At 38.1% G+C, this 17,420-nt stretch overlaps 2 protein-coding genes across 3 annotated transcripts in view; both read left to right on the top strand.

Annotated features, from left to right (window-relative positions):
* MGAT4D (MGAT4 family member D) overlaps positions 1–13,188 on the top strand; it is a gene marked incomplete at both ends in the record, with an annotated part of 57,334 nt that extends 44,146 nt beyond the window's left edge. The window contains 3 exons of the mRNA XM_083368029.1: positions 683–876; positions 4,095–4,173; positions 13,048–13,188. Coding sequence (XP_083224155.1) covers positions 683–876; positions 4,095–4,173; positions 13,048–13,188 — 414 coding nt within the window. The remainder of the gene's footprint in view (positions 1–682; positions 877–4,094; positions 4,174–13,047) is intronic.
* A 3,312-nt stretch (positions 13,189–16,500) lies between these two features.
* Positions 16,501–17,420, top strand: part of CLGN (calmegin) — a 33,862-nt gene continuing 32,942 nt past the window's right edge. The window contains exon 1 of one of the 2 annotated variants that reach the window (XM_083367723.1): positions 16,501–16,557. The gene's annotated coding sequence lies outside the window, so the exon portion shown is untranslated. Of the gene's footprint in view, positions 16,558–17,152; positions 17,201–17,420 lie in introns of those variants that run through there. The other variant, XM_083367724.1, reaches the window with a different exon arrangement.

Genomic DNA, 17,420 nt, shown 5'->3' with positions numbered 1-17,420 from the left:
TTGTTTGCTTATTTGTTTGAATTGGTTTTATCTACATAAGCCAATATTTTTCCTCTGACATGCAGAAAGAGAGTCATATACACAAAAAGAAAGGGAAGGCTGGAGATGGGGTAAAAAAAAGTGTAGCACTCGGAAAGAAAAAGACAAAAAGACAGGAACAAAATTAAATGGGACAGCCACATTAAATTGGACAGCCACATTCTTCAGCAGAAGTCTTTGCAGTCTTTTGTACCTCTGCCTATTTCTTTGTTTCCAACAGCTGCTTCTGTCCTTATCAGTAGGACAAGCAGTAATTTGATAAATGGACAACTAATTATTTGGGAGACTATAATTACTCAGTAAGTATGGTACTTTCACAGACAACTATAAGTGTGTGATGGTGGGGAGTGGTGACACATAGATTGTGATGTTGCAACAAAAAAATCCCATGATTTACTTAGTCTGATGAAAGGACATGAGTTTAAACGTTGTGGTTTAGGTTGTGACATCACAATGCAGGTTTGATTGTTTTTTCATTATTTTGCTTAGCAATGGACACTTATTTTTGTATCAGTTCTAAATCTTCCCCACATTGTATTTAGCAGGTGATTCCCAATTCTCATTATATTCCAAGATTATAATTTGTGCTCAAAACTTTGTAAAATAGTGTTTTTACATATGAACATACATCTATATTTTACAGGATAAAGATTTTGTCAAAACATCATTATATAGGGAACATGTTAACCCTCCTGCAAAAATGAAAACAAGCTTAACAGTATTTCAGCGGTTTACTCTAGAAAACGCTTATAATGGAATAGAAATATTTTGGGCACTTGCTCCTAAAGCTGGAGATTATATCTTGTTCAGTTTTGAGGAACCATTGAAAATAATAAGGTAAGTTATCACCTGATGCAAAATGTTTCTTCTTGTCTCAAATTTTTCTTAATCAAAATTGGTCAACTAACTTACTTTAATTTTTCTCAAAGTGAAAATAAATGTTCTGATACGTATAATGTACAACTATACATTATGCGGGACGCGGTGGCTCAGTGGGTTAGGACGCTGAGCTTGTTGATCAGAAGGTTGGCAGTTTGGCGGGTCGAATGCCGAGTGCCGCGTAGCAGAGTGAGTGCCTGTTACTCGTTCCAGCTTCTGCCAACCTAGCAGTTCGAAAGCATGTAAAAATGCAAGTAGAAAAATAGGGACCAGTATGGTCGGAAGGTAACAGCGTTCCATGCGCTGTTGTGTCTAGTCATGCTGGCCACATGACCACGGAGACATCCTCAGACACGCTCTGGCTCTTCGGCTTTGAAATGGAGATGAGCACCGGACCCTAGAGTTGGAAATGACTAGCATGCATGTGTGGGGTGACCTTTACCTTTACCTTTATATATTATACAATTATAATGTACATTATAGTACTATATATTATATATTATAGTACAATTATAATATACATTAACACAATATATAATGTACAAAAGATAGAGGAGGGAACTAGAGGAAAAGTTATACGACCTAATTCTTACTAACAGAGAAGAAGTGATAGAGGGAATTGAAGTTGCTGGAACTTTGGGTGAGAATGAGCACATCATATTAGAATTCAATATAACGCAAACACAAGTAATAGAAAATAATCCAGCCATTGTCTCCAGCCATTGTCTTAAATTTTAAAAGAGCTGATTTTAACAAACTCAGAGCCTGACAAAAATTCCATGGATGAAACTCCTAAAGGGGAAATCAACTTGACAAGCATGGGAAACACTGAAAAAAAATGATCACAAAGCACAGTCCAGCACAATACCACTGAAAAAGAAAAACAAGAAACCAGCATGGTTGCACAAAGATCTCTCTGATAAACTGAAAGACAAAAAGGACAAGTACAAAAAATGGAAAGAGGGACACATAACTAAGGCAGAATATCAGCAGATAGTCCAATTCTGCTAAGATGCAGTCAGGAAAGCAAAGGCTCAGAATGCAACATCTGTGAAAGATAATAAAAAACATTTCTTTCAACATATAAATAACAAGAAAAAGGTCAAGGAAACAGTAGGTCCACTTCAGAGAGACAATGCAAGGAAATAACAGGCAGTAGAGAGAAAGCTGAGCTGCTTACCTCATTCTTTGCATCAGTCTTCATGCAAAAAGAAGCTATAGCCCAACCTACCAAAAACCTAACTGTAAAAGACAGACTAGAAATAAAAATTAAAATAAGCAAGAAAATCATTAGAGAACACCTATCTGATCCTGATGAATATAAATCACAAGGACCTGATGGATTATATCCCAGAGTTTTGAAGGAGCTGGCAGATGTTATCTCAGAACCATTGTACCATATCTTTCAAAAATCCTGGAATACCGGGGAATTATCTGAGGATTGGAAAAGCACTGATGTGATTTCCATCTTCAAAAAAGGAAAAGAAAACAGACCAGGAAACTACAGACCAATCAGCCTTACATCAATACCTGGGAGGATACTGGAAAAGATAATCAAAAAACAGATCTGTGAACATCTAGAAATAAATGAAGTCATAAATAAAAGCCAGCATGGGTGTTTTAAAAACAGATCATGCCAAACCAATCTTATTTCATTCTTTGACAAAGTGAATAAATTAGTAGACCAGCGAAATGCTGTTCACATAGTATACTTAGACTTCAGCAAGGCATTTGACAAAGTAGACTACAATCTGCTTCTTGGTAAGCTAGAAAAATGTGGGATAGACAGCATCACCACCAGATGGATTTGTAACTGGCTGACAAACCATATCCAACAAATAGTCCTTATTGGTACTATATCTACACGGAGGGAAGTAAGCAGTGGGTTACCACAAGGTCCCATCTTAGGCTCAGTACTCTTCAATATCTTCATAAATGACTTAGTTGAGGGAATAGAAGGGGAACTCATCAATCTGCAGATGACAGTAAGCTGGCAGGAATAGCCAACACCCCAGAAGACAAGCTAAGGATCCAAAAAGATCTTGACAGACTTGAACAATGGGCCCTATCCAACAACATGAAATTTAATGTGGAGAAAAGCAAGGTTTTATGTTGAGGCAGGAAAAACCAAAGTTAAAGTATAAATTAGGTGAGACCTGATTCAAAAACAGTAACCGTGAGAGGAACCTTGGGGTCCTAGTGGATAATCACTTAAATATGAGCCAGCAGTGTGCAGCAGCAGCCAAAAAAGCTAATACAATTCTTGGTTGTATAAACAGAGGCGTAGAATGAAAATCACATGAAGTATTAGTACCACTTTATAAAACCTTAATAAGTCCACACCTGGAATACTGCATCCAGTTTTGGTTACCACATTACAAAAAAGATGCTGAGACCTAGGAAAAAGTGCAAAGAAGAGCAACTAAGATGATTAAGGGCCTGAAAAATGGTTGCAGGATTTGGGTTTGGCTAATCTAGAGAAAAGGATAGTGGTGACATGATAGCAGTATTCCAGTATTTGAGAGGTTGCCACAAAGTAGAGGGGTCAGCTTATTTTCCAAAGCACCAGAGGGCAGGACAAGAAACAATAGATAGAAATTAATCAAGGAGAGAAGCAACCTGGAGTTAAGAAGAAATTTCCTAAGAGTGATGACAATTAGCCATCGGAACAGCTTGCACAGTCAGAAGTTGTGGGTGCTTCATCACTGGAGGTTTTGAAAAAGAGACTGGAGAGTTACTTGTCTGAAATGATAGGGTCTCCTGCTTGAGCAGGGGGTTGGACTAGAAGACCTCCAAGGTCCCTTCCAGCTCTATTCTGATTGAAGTTATTTGAATGGAGAAATTGACAAGTGAGATAATAAGCAAGGCAGTCTTCCATTGTTCTTCTGGTGTAATCTGAAATGTTTTTAATTAGAATAGCAAATGTAGAGAGTATTACATGCCTTTGCTGGGTAATGCCTAAGAGTAGTTCCAATCTTTGTTAATGCTATATTCCTAACTATGCCTATGGAACAATACATCCAAGACTTCTCATAACTACCTATAATTCACTTTTTTTGTAAACTGTTCTAGAAGTATTTTCTCTGAATAATAAGCTGAAAATGTCTCACAATAGAAGCCCACAATTTCATATTAATGGTAAATTTCCTCATGTTTTTATGCAATTTGCTCTGCAGTTACTTATTTAGAAGTGGAAATTCTGAGCATCCTAGAGACATATTGTTTAATGCTACTGTAGAAGTTTTACCCAGTAAGGTAAGTATCTCTGCCCATCTGAATGTGAACCTTTTCTGTAAAAGTAGGGAGAGAATTTTATTAAGTTTATTTATTTCTGCTTAATATTTCTAGCCAATATTCCTAATCTATTAGGCTGTTATCCTTCAGATAGCATATACTGTAACTTCTTTAATACTGTATACTGATGAATGATAACCATTTGCCTTTTAAAATTTTCTTCAGTTTATCGTAGCAGTTGCATATCACGATGAACATAATGCAAACAATTACAGTGCTCCCTTCATTATTACCGTATTTTCCGGCGTATAAGATGACTTTTGAACCCATGAAAATCTTCTCAAAAGTTGGGGGGTCGTCTTATACGCCGGGTCGTCTTATACGCCGGAAAAAAAACATAAATCAGTCGAGCGTCCCCCGTTCTTGCAAAGCAACTTCAAGCCTCCTTAGTCCAGTCCCCCCTCCATCGTGACTCTCCCTTCCCGCCCCCAAGAGCCTCTAAGCCCCTTCCCCTCCCCCTTGCAAACGCCAGACCCCGGGAGCGGCAGGAAGCCCCTCCCCCTCCCCCTCACCCATGAGCATAAGCAGAGTGCGCCCTGCTACCCGCTATCTCTCCCGGCAGACGCCCGCATCCGGCCTTGCAACCAGCCGCAGAAGCCCGCGCCCGGCTTTCCTTCCCCCCACCCGCACCCGGCTACCTGTTCCTGGGCCCCGGCCCTAGCCGCGGGCCAGCTCGCCAGCGACCAGGCCGATGGACTGGCCACTGCTAGAGGTGGGCAGGAAGAGCTTCGTATATAAAATGCCTCGAGAAGGGGACGAGCCAATCAAATGCATTGGTATTTTGGAGGAGGCGTGGCCGCGGATCAAGGAGCGCTGCCGGGTTTGGGGGGTTGAGAACGTAGTGGCAAGCTCTCATGAGATTTTTCGGGCACCCGCCCTTGTGGAGAGCGGGCTTCAGCGGACGGGGTCGGGGGGGAATCTCAGGGGAGCCGACCGAGGGTCGCTGTTTCCATGTGTCGGGGCCCACTGCCCCTGGCTGCCTTCCCACTCCCTTCACGACGGCTTTGGGAGACGCTCCCCAGCGGATCGGGGAGGGAGTGCCCACCTGCCGCCAGGCCGTTCCAAGTTTGGGGGACTTCCAGCGGGCCAGGGAAGAGCGTGCCTGCCAGCCCGTTCCAGGAACTTCCGGGGACTTCCAGAGGGCCTGGCGACCCTCTCGCCCGCAGACCACACAGCGGCCCTCGCCAGCCGGCCTCGGCATGGCCGCCCCAAGCCCGCCTCTCCAGCGCGTCTTCCGAGCCCAGCTGGCTGACTGCCTCCTGGGCGGGGCTTGGCTCCAGACACGCGGCTGCTCCGTCTGCAAATATGCTCTCAAATAGGTGGGTGGAAGGAAAAGCCCCTTTGGGCTTCAAAAGGGAGGCTTTGCACCATCTGCATCAGACGGGGCTGAATCGGGCTTGTGTCGGACACTTGGCAACTGGCATGTAAGTATTTTACGGCGTATAAGACGAAAAACCTTGAAAATCTTCTTAAAAGTCGGGGGTCGTCTTATACGCCGGGTCGTCTTATACGCCGGAAAATATGGTACTCCCTGCCCCTAATTTGTTTCTGCTTAAACAGCAATTTGGCAACATTTCTCATTTGGAACAGCCTATTAGAAATTAGCCATAGCAAAAATGTATTCCTAGAAGGATTTTTTTAAAAAAAGAAAAACACCAATAAACATCCACTCTCACTGACCAGGGTAACTTTTATTGAGCTCTAGCTAATTTTTGCATAAGAGAAATGTAATCAAGAAGACGTTGCTTTCCTTTCGAAAGACTGGTTGGAATTTTATTCCTTTTATTTGTTTCAGGATATTAATTTACAGACTGAAGGAAGCAATGCAAACAACATTACCATCATAAAAACTTGGGATGGATTTTTTCAGATAGGTAAACAATATATCTAAAATGCATCGAGTTTGATTGCTATTTTTCAATGTTGTCGTGGACAAGGGAGGGGATTTGTGGCACATTGCATCCAAAAGTTTTTTTCCCACTAGATAAAGTATCATTTTTCTTTTCTTAGAATTTATTTAAGAAAAATGAACTGAAAACTAAAGGTAACATGAACATATGCAAATTAAAAACAAGATTGTTATAGAATTTATCTATTTAAAATAGTGCATAAATTCTTATTAAAGAATTTTTAGAACAGTGTTAACATTTCTTCCTTTCAGTTTGGGTTTCTGGCTCCATCTGTGGAGGGATTGATCATAATAAAACACGTGTAGAAGACTCGGGTTTTCTCCCAGGCAATATAATAAATGCTAAGACTTAGGCTGAATGTTTTTGTTGGCATGTTTTGTTTTCATGATAATAGACTTTCCTGCTGATGCGTATGAATTCATATGGGTGTTGCCTTGTTGCCTCATCTCTGTAAAATGATACTTTTAAAATCTAGCTGTCACTTTTGAACAGAAAGTGACACAAAAAACTATATTTTGAAGAGTATTTTATGTCTACAGTATGTATTGATTTTTTTATCACCTTATTAGCTAACAGTTGTTATTGCTGTATGAACTATTTATGGAATATAAGCAGATTTGCTTCCAGCTTCCTTGTATTATTTATGTACTTATTCATTCATTGATTTAGCAAATGACTATATATATTCTTACTGAATGTGACTCTGGGCACTGCCAACATTATTTAAAACTCTATAACAATCAGTAAAATAATTAAATATGAATTTTTAAAAAGCAAGGTTTCAGGAGAATAACAATCATTTAAGCCCAATAGAGCTACCTCTCAGGCTTCCAATGGGATCCCCAAACATGTTGGAAAAAAGCACATTTTGAGGCCCTTCCAGAAGGTTAGCAAAGATAGAACCAACCTCATCTGGGGTCAGGATGATGTTCCAGAGGGTGGGAGATTTAGCTAAAAAGGCATGTTTCTGGGTCCGATCAGATAGAGTTCTTTAGTAGGTGGGACCTGCAATATACCTGTCCTGCTGGACCTGATGAGAGATGTAATCAGGAAGAAATGGACCCTCAGATAACCTGGTGTCATGCCATGTAGGGATTTAAAGGTCAAAACTAGGACTTTGAATTGCACTTGGAAGCAGACCAGCAACCAATGCAGCTTATAGAACAAAAATACAATATACACCATAATAGATGCACTCTCTCCACCAGTTAAGGCTTTCAGATGGTCTTCAAGAGAAACCTCATGTAGAGTGTATATTTCAGGTTTAACGTTATTCAAATATACAGTATATATTGCCTGTGTAGTAATATAAATTAACATTACAAATGAAATAGAAAATATAAAATATTCAGACTTAACTACAGATGTAATGTGTTTATTTTTTCAGTTGTAATAGAGAAAATAAGTACTCAGAAAGTAAAGTTGCATTTTATATTTATTCATTATTGAATTTACTGTATTTGGATTTACTTTGGAGTAGAACTGCCCAGAATTATATTACCTATTTAATGAAAGATTAAATACATTTACAGATGGGTCCCAATTCCAGAAGCTATCTTTTAGGAGGTAGTAAGGTACTATAAGAACAAAACATTAGGAGACACAGTTGAATTTTAGCAATAGTCATTGTGGATAAAAAAAAATCTTTCCATTTGGGATATTACATGATAATTTTCAGTAGTTGTTTCTCAATCTTTGATTCAATAGTGCTAGCACATATTTCATCTGAATCAGAGATTTGATGTTAATTAATAGTATTTCCTTGTCTTCCTTTACTTAGCTCTAGAGGGTGCTTAGATCAACTTTGTATTCTTCAAAAATGATTATTATTTATCCAGGTTTCTGGGTGTTTTCCCAGGTAATAAGCAGAAATGGTGTGGCATTGCAAGCTGTGGGCGGAGAAAGAAAATACAGCATTTTATATTGGTGTTAATTATGCATGTTCACTATTACACTGTTAGAGATGTGCACCAAATTTACATTTGGTGGCAATGTATCAGTTTAATTTCATTTACAGTTTTACATATTTTTTCAAGGCATACACATTTATGGTGTTTCAAGGCATTGAATTTTTGTAAGTTTTTGTTAATCCTTGTATTTCCTTATTGTATTTATTTATTTGTTTGTTTGTATCCCCTCTTTATTATTTTTACAAATAACTCAAGGCGACAAGCATATCCAACACATCTCCTATTTTTCTCATAACAACAATCCTGTGAAGTGAGTTAGGCTGAGAGTGTCCGGCCCAAGATCATCCAGCCAGCTTTCAGGGCTAATGTGGGACTTGAACTCATGATCTATCCCTTTCTAACCTGGTGCCTTAATCATTAGACCAAACTGGCTCTCTTTAATCTTGGTTTGCAATTCTTTTTATTGAAAATGAATGTCAGTTACCTACACAAATATTTCTACTCTGATTTAAAGCACACCATTTTTGGTTTTTAATGGCAGGATATAGATTATGCTAAAAAATAATTTCAGCATACACCAGAAGTAATATTTTCATTTATTAATAGATAACTTTGAAGATGGAGTAGCAAAGGGTGCCATTCTCCCATTTTTAGGAAACATACAAGCTTTACGTTTGTTTATCCATTCTAGTTCTCCCAAATGGATACTGTTGAGTGAGGTAGGTACAAATTGTTAGTAATGTTGCAACGATTTAAAAAAGCTTTTTGTTTTAATGCATTTAGGAATATGTTTCTGTAATCAATTTGGAGGAAATAGAGCCTTTTCAGACTTTTTTCTGCATTCACAATTATTTTGAATTTCTATTTTAGAAAGAGGTTGCAAGCTGTTCTCCATTTATTTAATTTTCAAAATAAATAAGCATAATAATAATAATGAAGTAGCACTTTCTAAACTTTACCTATTAATGATTTTTTATTTTTTTCCTGTTATTGATGCATCCTCAATCAGAATTTTTGATACAATTACTGCATGAAATTTTACATTTTTAAATGGGTATTATTATATTTAAAAGATTTCCAAAATAACATGCTGAGGTATTTGGAGGAAATTATGTAAAGATATTGAGAGAATGTGAATTGTAAGTGTACTTTGTACTTACCATGTTGAGAAATAGCCTCTCTTTTTTTCTAATGCAGATATTTATACAGACGTAATATAAAGAATTACAGACTTCTTTGAGACTTTGAAACGACCTAAAAGCAGTATGGAAACAAGGCCATCTAGTGCCATCTAGCAAGAAAATTATTAATAATAGAATGCTACCGTATATTCTTCTTAATACCGTACTGTGTGGTGGAACTGGGAGAAAGGTTAATTATACATTATACACAGAGAATATTGACTTGTATTAATTTTTCAATAATTGAAATTATTGTAATCATAATTTATTGCCAACAATCTCTTTATTAAAATGTTTATATTATCTGAAGAAAAAAGGCTATACCTGTACAAACATTTCAGAAAATGTGTTGTAGACAACAGAATTTGTGAATAAATACACGTTTATATGCCAGATGTAAAAATTACAGGTGAACACATTCATAGTAGATTAGCAATACATCAAAAATAATAAAAATAATAAAACATGATCTTGCCAAAATGACATACTTTTACATTTTCTTTCAGATGGTAATTTTTATTAAATATTTAGTTTTCTTTGAATTATTTTATTTTGACATTTATTTGGTTATGCTGTGACCCCTAATGGAATAATTGAATTTTACTCCATTAATAAAACTTACTGATGTTATATATATTATTGCATCAGTCATCACCAGCTGGCATAGCTCTATTCAATTTAAGGTATTTCCTCTCAAGAAGGAAAATTGACGGGAGAAAAAAGAACAAATTAGTGCACTTTCCATCTTCCATATCTTTCTAAGGTAGGTTTATCAACTCCAGCTGAAAACAGTCCTATAGATGTTCCCCTTCCTACAACTGTATGCAGTAAACACATTTAATGAATACACTGTCCAAAGTGAGCAAGGCCAAGACTGCATTCCACCCAGGCCTGTGGAGCTCAAATAGTTAAAGTGACAAAATGGAAATCTTTCAGTGAGGGGCAAATAAAGCAACTTGGTTCTCCATCAAGGATGCTAATATAAAACCAATGCCAAAGTAGGAATGGACTATTTGGATTTGGTAAAAATGTTTATGAGGGGACAAAATGTATGTTTTCCTCATTGCTGGGTTAGAATATAACAATAATAGTATTAATCTAAATAATAATAAATAATATTTAAATAATAACAAATGGTAACATAACGAATATGATGGGGGAAAAAACCCAGTCCAGATTGAGCAGTGTAATTCAAAACCAAATAAAGAAATGAAAGAGAATAGTAGCCATGTGAAAATATTTTACTTAAAAGTGTTAAGCAAACAGTAACCCACCTCTGTAAGTATGGAATATATACAGAAATCTCGTATAAGGTATTTAAGGAGAAATTAGGGAAATCACATATTTTGTAGCAAAACGTACCATTCTTATCTATATACTCAAGGTTTAGTCCAAAAGATGTACTTTGTGTATTGTTTATAATCTTGGAAAAGCTTGTGTACATGCCACTATTACTGACCTCTTTTCTGTCTGAAAATATACAATGAAGGTAACTGTTTGCTTATCTGTACAAGCAAACTGTGCAAATGGTTTTCTATAGGCAAGGAGAAGGGTGGCTGAAGTAGGCAAAGAAACTTTAGAATAGGTAAGGCAGTTTACTAGAAGGCTTTTTATGGAGAAAGAGGATTTTATAAACAATATGTGATAAGACTGTAGGAGGACCACCGCAACACACACACACACACACACACAAACACACCAATAATGTCTTTACTATCTTCCTTATTTTATCTTCCAACGAACTCTGGATATTAAAACAAAAAATCGTAAGCCTTTTAACACATAGGCTAAACTAACAAAGCAAAACACAAAATTGGCAAATACCAGCAACTTAACTAAATGAGAATCCCCTCTAGATATTACAAGTTCCTCATTCCAATGACACATTTCTTCACACCAAACCCCTCCTTCCCAAGGTGTACATTACTGACTTACAAAAGGTAAAGATTATAGGCAGTCGAGCCATGTCTTCTTCTCTACAGGACCTGTGTGTCCTCTAGTAATTCCCAAAATCCAAGCTGGGTTTGCCCACATTCTGTGAACAATAGAAAGGCTGCTCTATAAAAGTAACAACTTCAAAACTGTAGTTTTATTCCTACCTTTAATTGCCAAATGCTGTTGAATAAACTGCCTTTTCTTCAAGCAATCTGAGGCTGCAGCTGCTGCTGCCACCACTCTGTGCTCTGCCTATCCACACTTCGGCTGCCCACGGCGAGTTGTCCCCATGGCAAATTGGCCATGTTGAGTTGTCCTGCGACCACTTGGTGGCAGTCAATTGGCAGAGACAATTTGGCAGTGGTGAGCTGGCAATGGTGGACCGAGCTAGCCAGCCAAGGTGTCCTAGATCCTGTTTAGGATCACCCACTTGCTCCTTGGAAGTATAAGTTTGATCTTTGAAACTTTTGCACTGCATTAAAAAAATAGAAAAATAATTAAAATTTATTTTCCAAGGTAAGGTTCGCTATTGCTTTTGGGTGTTTTCACTATGTGATTGGATGTATTACAGCAATAATGCAACCATTCATTCTTGTGAGATTTTTGTATGTGTGCTAAGTCATAAATCCAATAACTTAGAATAGGTTCTCTATAACCAGACAGGAAAAATCAAAATAATTAAAAAGAAGAAGGTTGCAAAATTAAGTGTCTGTGGATTCTGTAATATTTTAAAATTAATTCTGAACATACAGCATTCTTTGTTTTGCAAACATATTGCATTGGAATGTAGTTTAGGATTTCAAAAGCCATCACCAGCCTAAGCACAAGTGAATTGTCTAATATTGGATATTATTTGTAAAATTTCCTCCAAGCTTTGCCAGAGATGTAATTTGCTACACATTTTCCCATTGGTCAATCAGCTGGTGAAGCTCTGGTGAATAGCATTTCAATCCAATGATCAGATTTATGGGATAAAATTGGACAAAAAGACCTATCTTTTAAATTGATTTGGAGATAATATAGTTTTGACTCTCTTGAATGCCCTGAACTATTACCAAGAAGGAGTTAGAGCAGTATTTATTCAATCTCAATAATTTTAATATGTATGGACTTCAACTCTTGGAACTCCCCAACCCTGAGGAACTGTGAGAGTTGAATTTCATCAAACTATATACTAATAAAAGTCTCACTCCCATAACTTTCAATTGTGCAAAACAGTATATTATAGGGCAACAATGTTTGAACCAAGGTACCTCAATCCTATCTTATAGATATAGAATGTGTCCAAAATCTGGGATCCATGATTCCCATGGAATTGAAATTTGACAAATTTTATAAAATATTTTATGACATAAAAATTATCCTAAAATAGTTTATGATATAATACAAAATGTCATGACATTTCCTGTCCTGATGTTTTGACTATGGTGTACAGATTAACATGGGCTATTTTCAAGACAGATACATCTCTGAATGTATCTCAACTTTTCCACTGAAGGCAACACATTAGAAGTTCTTTCATTGTAGAAGCCATTGAGCACTCTGTTAAGAAAATATTACTGAAAGTATGACTCAATAGATCATGGGATGTCCAGTATACTACTAAAATTCCTGTCTCTGTCACTGGCAAAACAGTGCATGATAGGGCAAAACATTTTCAATCAAATGGACTAACTTACAGAATGCAGCCAAAAATCCGGGACCCATAAACACCCCCCCCCAGTTAAAATTTGTCAAATTTTATACAACATTCTATGCTATAAAAATTAATATAAGGAATTTTATGACACAGTACAGAATGTCATAAAACATTCTCTGTGGTCAACTTCTGATGTTTGACTATGTTATACTATTCAACATGGATTACTTTCAAGACAGATCAATCTCTGAATTTTTAAGGACTTTTCAAGTTCTTATAGTAGACGTTCTGCCATTGTTAAAGGCATTGAGGAATCTGTTAAGGAAATTTCTCTGAAACAAGGATCCAAGGGAATCACAGATTGTCTAGTTTATCTTAAAGTTACTGAGACTGGCACATGACACCAGTGAGACTAGCTAAAATGTTTAAAAACACTTCAAATGTTTGTTGGAAATGCAATCAAAGACCAGGTACTTATTATATCTGGTGGTCATGTCCTAAAGCAAAAAGGTTTTGGCTTAAGATACATTTATGCTTAGAGAAGATGATTAAAAAACAAATAGAATTTAAACCAGAATTGTTTCTCTTAGGAATGATAGGCCCCAACTATGATAAGGAGAGCAGATACTTAATGTAATATGTATTGACAGCAGCAAGAATTATGTATGCCCAATATTGGAAAAATGAAAAGTTACCGACTGAAGAAGTATTAAGAAAATATTGGATTGTGCAGAAATGGATAGATTAACTTTAGAGATTAAAGAGAAAGAGCATTTAGTTTATTATAGAACTTGGAATAAATTTTATCAATGGCTAGATAAACGAGTTAGAGAGAAAGGAATGTGATATGCAATTTTGAATTTATTTGAGTAAGAATATCATACATTGAAAATTTAGTATTGTTTCTGATAATTTATTATACCTATCAGTGTTATTGTTAGCTTTATTATCTTTATTTATGCATATTTACCCAGCCATGCTGTTTGCCAAATATTGAATATTATTGGGGGAAACCCCAACCCTCACCCCCAACCTTTCCTTTACCCTATCCCAAACCCCCGTTTCCCTACCCTCCTTTTTAATCCTATAAAAACTAATAAAACAAATTCAAAAAAAGGTTACTGAGAAATCCTGAGGTGTTAGGATTCTCAGTAAATTTCCACAAATCACTTGATGTTTTTTAATATTCTCCCCCCCAAAAAAACCCCCTCAGGTTATTTTTTATAGATTTAGGACAAACATTTTTAAAATATTTAAAGATCACTATTATCCAAAATATTAAGAATATTTTAATAAATTATATATACCAACATGGAAGAAATTAAATAAGGAAATGAAAAGTTAGGCTGAAAATATTTCAATATTTTAGGTTGATTTGAGCAATTACCACATACAATTCCATTTGTTTTGGGAGGGTCCTCTAAACAACGGATCCAAACTTAAGATAAGATGATAAGCTTTATTGTCATTTTTTACTGTGGGCACATTGGCACACATTAAAAATGAAATTTAGTTGCTTGGCCTCAAATGTGTACACATACATAAAACACATTTAAACATGCTATATACAACATATGTAATAACGTTCACCCTTACATATAAATAACATAAAATATTAATCATTGACCATCTTGAATACATTATGGAAAGAGAAAGTTTTAGAGTTCACAAGGATATCACATAGGCTCCTCCCAGAAGGTAACAAGGAAAACAGGTTGTGAAGAGGATGTGTAGTGTCCCAGATAATTTTATGGACCCTGCACAAGCAACGCTTCTGTGCTATGTCCTGGATGTAGGGAAGGGAACTGCCAATGATCTTTTCTGCCATCCTCACCATTCTCTGCACCACCTTCCTGTCTGAATGATGCTTCCAAACCAGACTGCAATGCTGTATGACAGGATACTCTCAATTGTCCCTCTGTAGAAAGTGGTACGGACAGGGGAAGGAAGATGTAACGCAGAAAATGCAGGTGCTCTGTGCCCGCTTCACCAGTGTCTTGCTGTTGAGCGAGCAAGCAAGCCTACTTGTTAAGTGCACATCCAGGAATTTGATGCTGGTAACCATCTTCACAGGTGAATCATTAATCATTTTGGCAAATGCAACTGAGTATATTATCCATTTTAATGGACTTTTTAGCCAACAGAGATATTTTCTCGATCATAGATTTGTGTTACTTAGTTTCTTGACAGTATTTGTTAACCACAGTTTAATAAATATATACTTTAAAAAGTATCTTATCATGACACAGTAAAATATCCAGGCCATACTGAATCCTTCAACATGCCAATTCTATCAGATCAAACTCTGTCTTGAAAATAACTGTTACCTTGAATATTGACTGTTAGAATTCTAGCTTTAGTATTAATATGATTGGAATATTATATGTTCTGACCTAGAACATCACTGAGATATTGTTTGGTGTGTTCTTTTATTATTTGCTTGACTGCCTCTATTTCATGCTGGTGCTTGACCAAAGGAAAGATTGACTGAATGTAGAGCTCCTTCATTTAGGTTTAATTTCTTCATTCAAAGAAATATTCCAGTTGCATATATTCATAACAAATGTTTCACAAACGAGATCAACTGAACTGAGCAAAAGTCATCTACCTTGATAAATAATAATAATAATAATAATAATAATAATAATAATAATAATAATAATAAGAAGAAGAAGAAGAAGAAGAAGAAGAAGAAGTAGTTGGAAGGGACCTTGGAGGTCATCTAGTCCAAACCCCTGCTAAGGCAGGAAACCCTATACCATTTCAGACAAATGGCTGTTCAGTCTCTTCTTAAAAACTTCCAGTGTTGGAGCATTCACCACTTCTGCAGGCAGGTTGTTCCACTGGTTAATTGTTCTGTCAGGAAGTTTCTCCTTAGTTCTAGGTTGCTTCTCTCCTCGACTAGTTTCCATCCATTGCTTCTTGTCCTGCTTTTACGGTATATGGGTGGTATATGCGGGCTTGAAATTGAGTCTCCAAGTCCCAGTCTAACATATTAATTGCTGCATTGCATTCACTTTTGCAGGAAGATGTATGCCTTTGATAAGAGAAATTAAAAAATGCATTTTAAAAATGCCTTGGTGGAGCAGTGGGCTAATGCCTCCTTAAGTAACACCAGCTGCCTGCAATTAGTGCAAGTTCGCATCCCATCGGGCTCAAGTTTGACTCAGCCTTCCATCCTTCCGAGGTAGGTAAAATGAGGACCCAGATTGTTGGGGGCAATTAAGCTGACTTTGTAATAATGCCACTTGGGGGGTGAATGAAAGCCCTAATAAGCAGGCATATACATAGAATGAAGGCTACTGCTAAGCTTGTAAGCCGCCCTGAGTCTTCGGAGAAGGGCGGGATATAAATGGAATTAAAATAAAAAAAATATCGAAATCTGCCAGTTGAGTTTTCAACGGTCTATACTGGACCTAAACCGGCAACTGTGGTGCAAATGAAAATAATTTGGGGGTTTCTTTCCCCTATCAGTAGCAATAAAAGTTCCAACCTGATTGGACAGACCGCCCACGTTTAAGTTCTCAAAGAACGGCGGACCGATTCGGGGTTGGGTTAGTTTGCTAATGGGAACGAATCCCTTCGCCGTGATTGGCTTTAAAAATCTCTAAGCGTCCCGCTGTGATTGGTCGAGGCTGCCAGGCTAAGCACCTGCACCCTGACGCCCGCCGGTTCGGACGCGTGGCGCACGCGCATTGGGAAGCTAAGGTGATGCTCTGTGGAAGCCTCCGTGTTTCCAGCTGGGGAAACGGTGACTGGATTCGCGGGAGGTAACGGCTGTGGTCTCAGGATCTCTGGGAGGGGCGTCCCGCGGGCGGTTCTGGGTTTTTGGCGGCGGATGAGGTTGACCGAGCCAGCCACTGCAAGGCGGCAAGCGGACGCTGACCTCCCTTAAGCTCTTCTCTGCGCGCGGAAGGGGCTGCCTCCGCCGTCCCTTTCCGCGTTCGGGCGCAGCCGTTACTCTGCCGTTACTCTGCGGTTACTCTGCGACCTGGATCAGTTCTCCTCGGCCTCCGTGTCCCCGGCGTGAGGAGAGAGGTTGAGCATGAGAGAGCGAGGCTAGTCTCTCTCCTAGTCCGCCCCGTGGCTCCTCCGAAGGGATGCAGCGCCAGTCGCTTTTCTCTGGCGACCGGGCTGCCTCCGCGGAGAGCCGTTCCTCCTGGGGGGAGATGCAGAGATCAACAGCAATTAGCTTTCGTATCCGAGGAGAAGGAGCCCGGGTGGCAGCGGTTTGTTGCTGGCCCTGCAGCGGCTTCGGAGCCGCCACGATCAGAGGTCTTCATAATTACCTCTCTTAAGCGAAGCTGTGGCTAATTGTCCTTAATCGGCTCATTTCTGCTTGCTTGTTTACCATCATCGAGCAAACGTGGAATTGCTGTGATTCTAAACAAAGGGGGAGAAGCAAGCTCCTAGGTAGGAACACACCAAAACAAACACACATCCGAAATCTGTTAAGGAGGATCTAATTGCTCTTTAATGGTGCAATCAGTCTGCTTCAGTTTTGGAGGTTCAGAAAAATCTTAACATCCGTTAATAACCATTCTGTATTTCCCCCCTCCCCACTGCTTTCAATTTCTTGCCGTAGACATTAGTATCTTACAATATTGTAATTCTTTTGATGCATGCAGGTGTA

This window comes from Vipera ursinii (assembly GCF_947247035.1).
Source record: "Vipera ursinii genome assembly, chromosome: 7".
Lineage (NCBI taxonomy): Eukaryota > Metazoa > Chordata > Lepidosauria > Squamata > Viperidae > Vipera > Vipera ursinii.
Note: the sequence above shows the minus strand (reverse complement) of the source record. Positions and strands in the feature narration are given on the sequence as shown.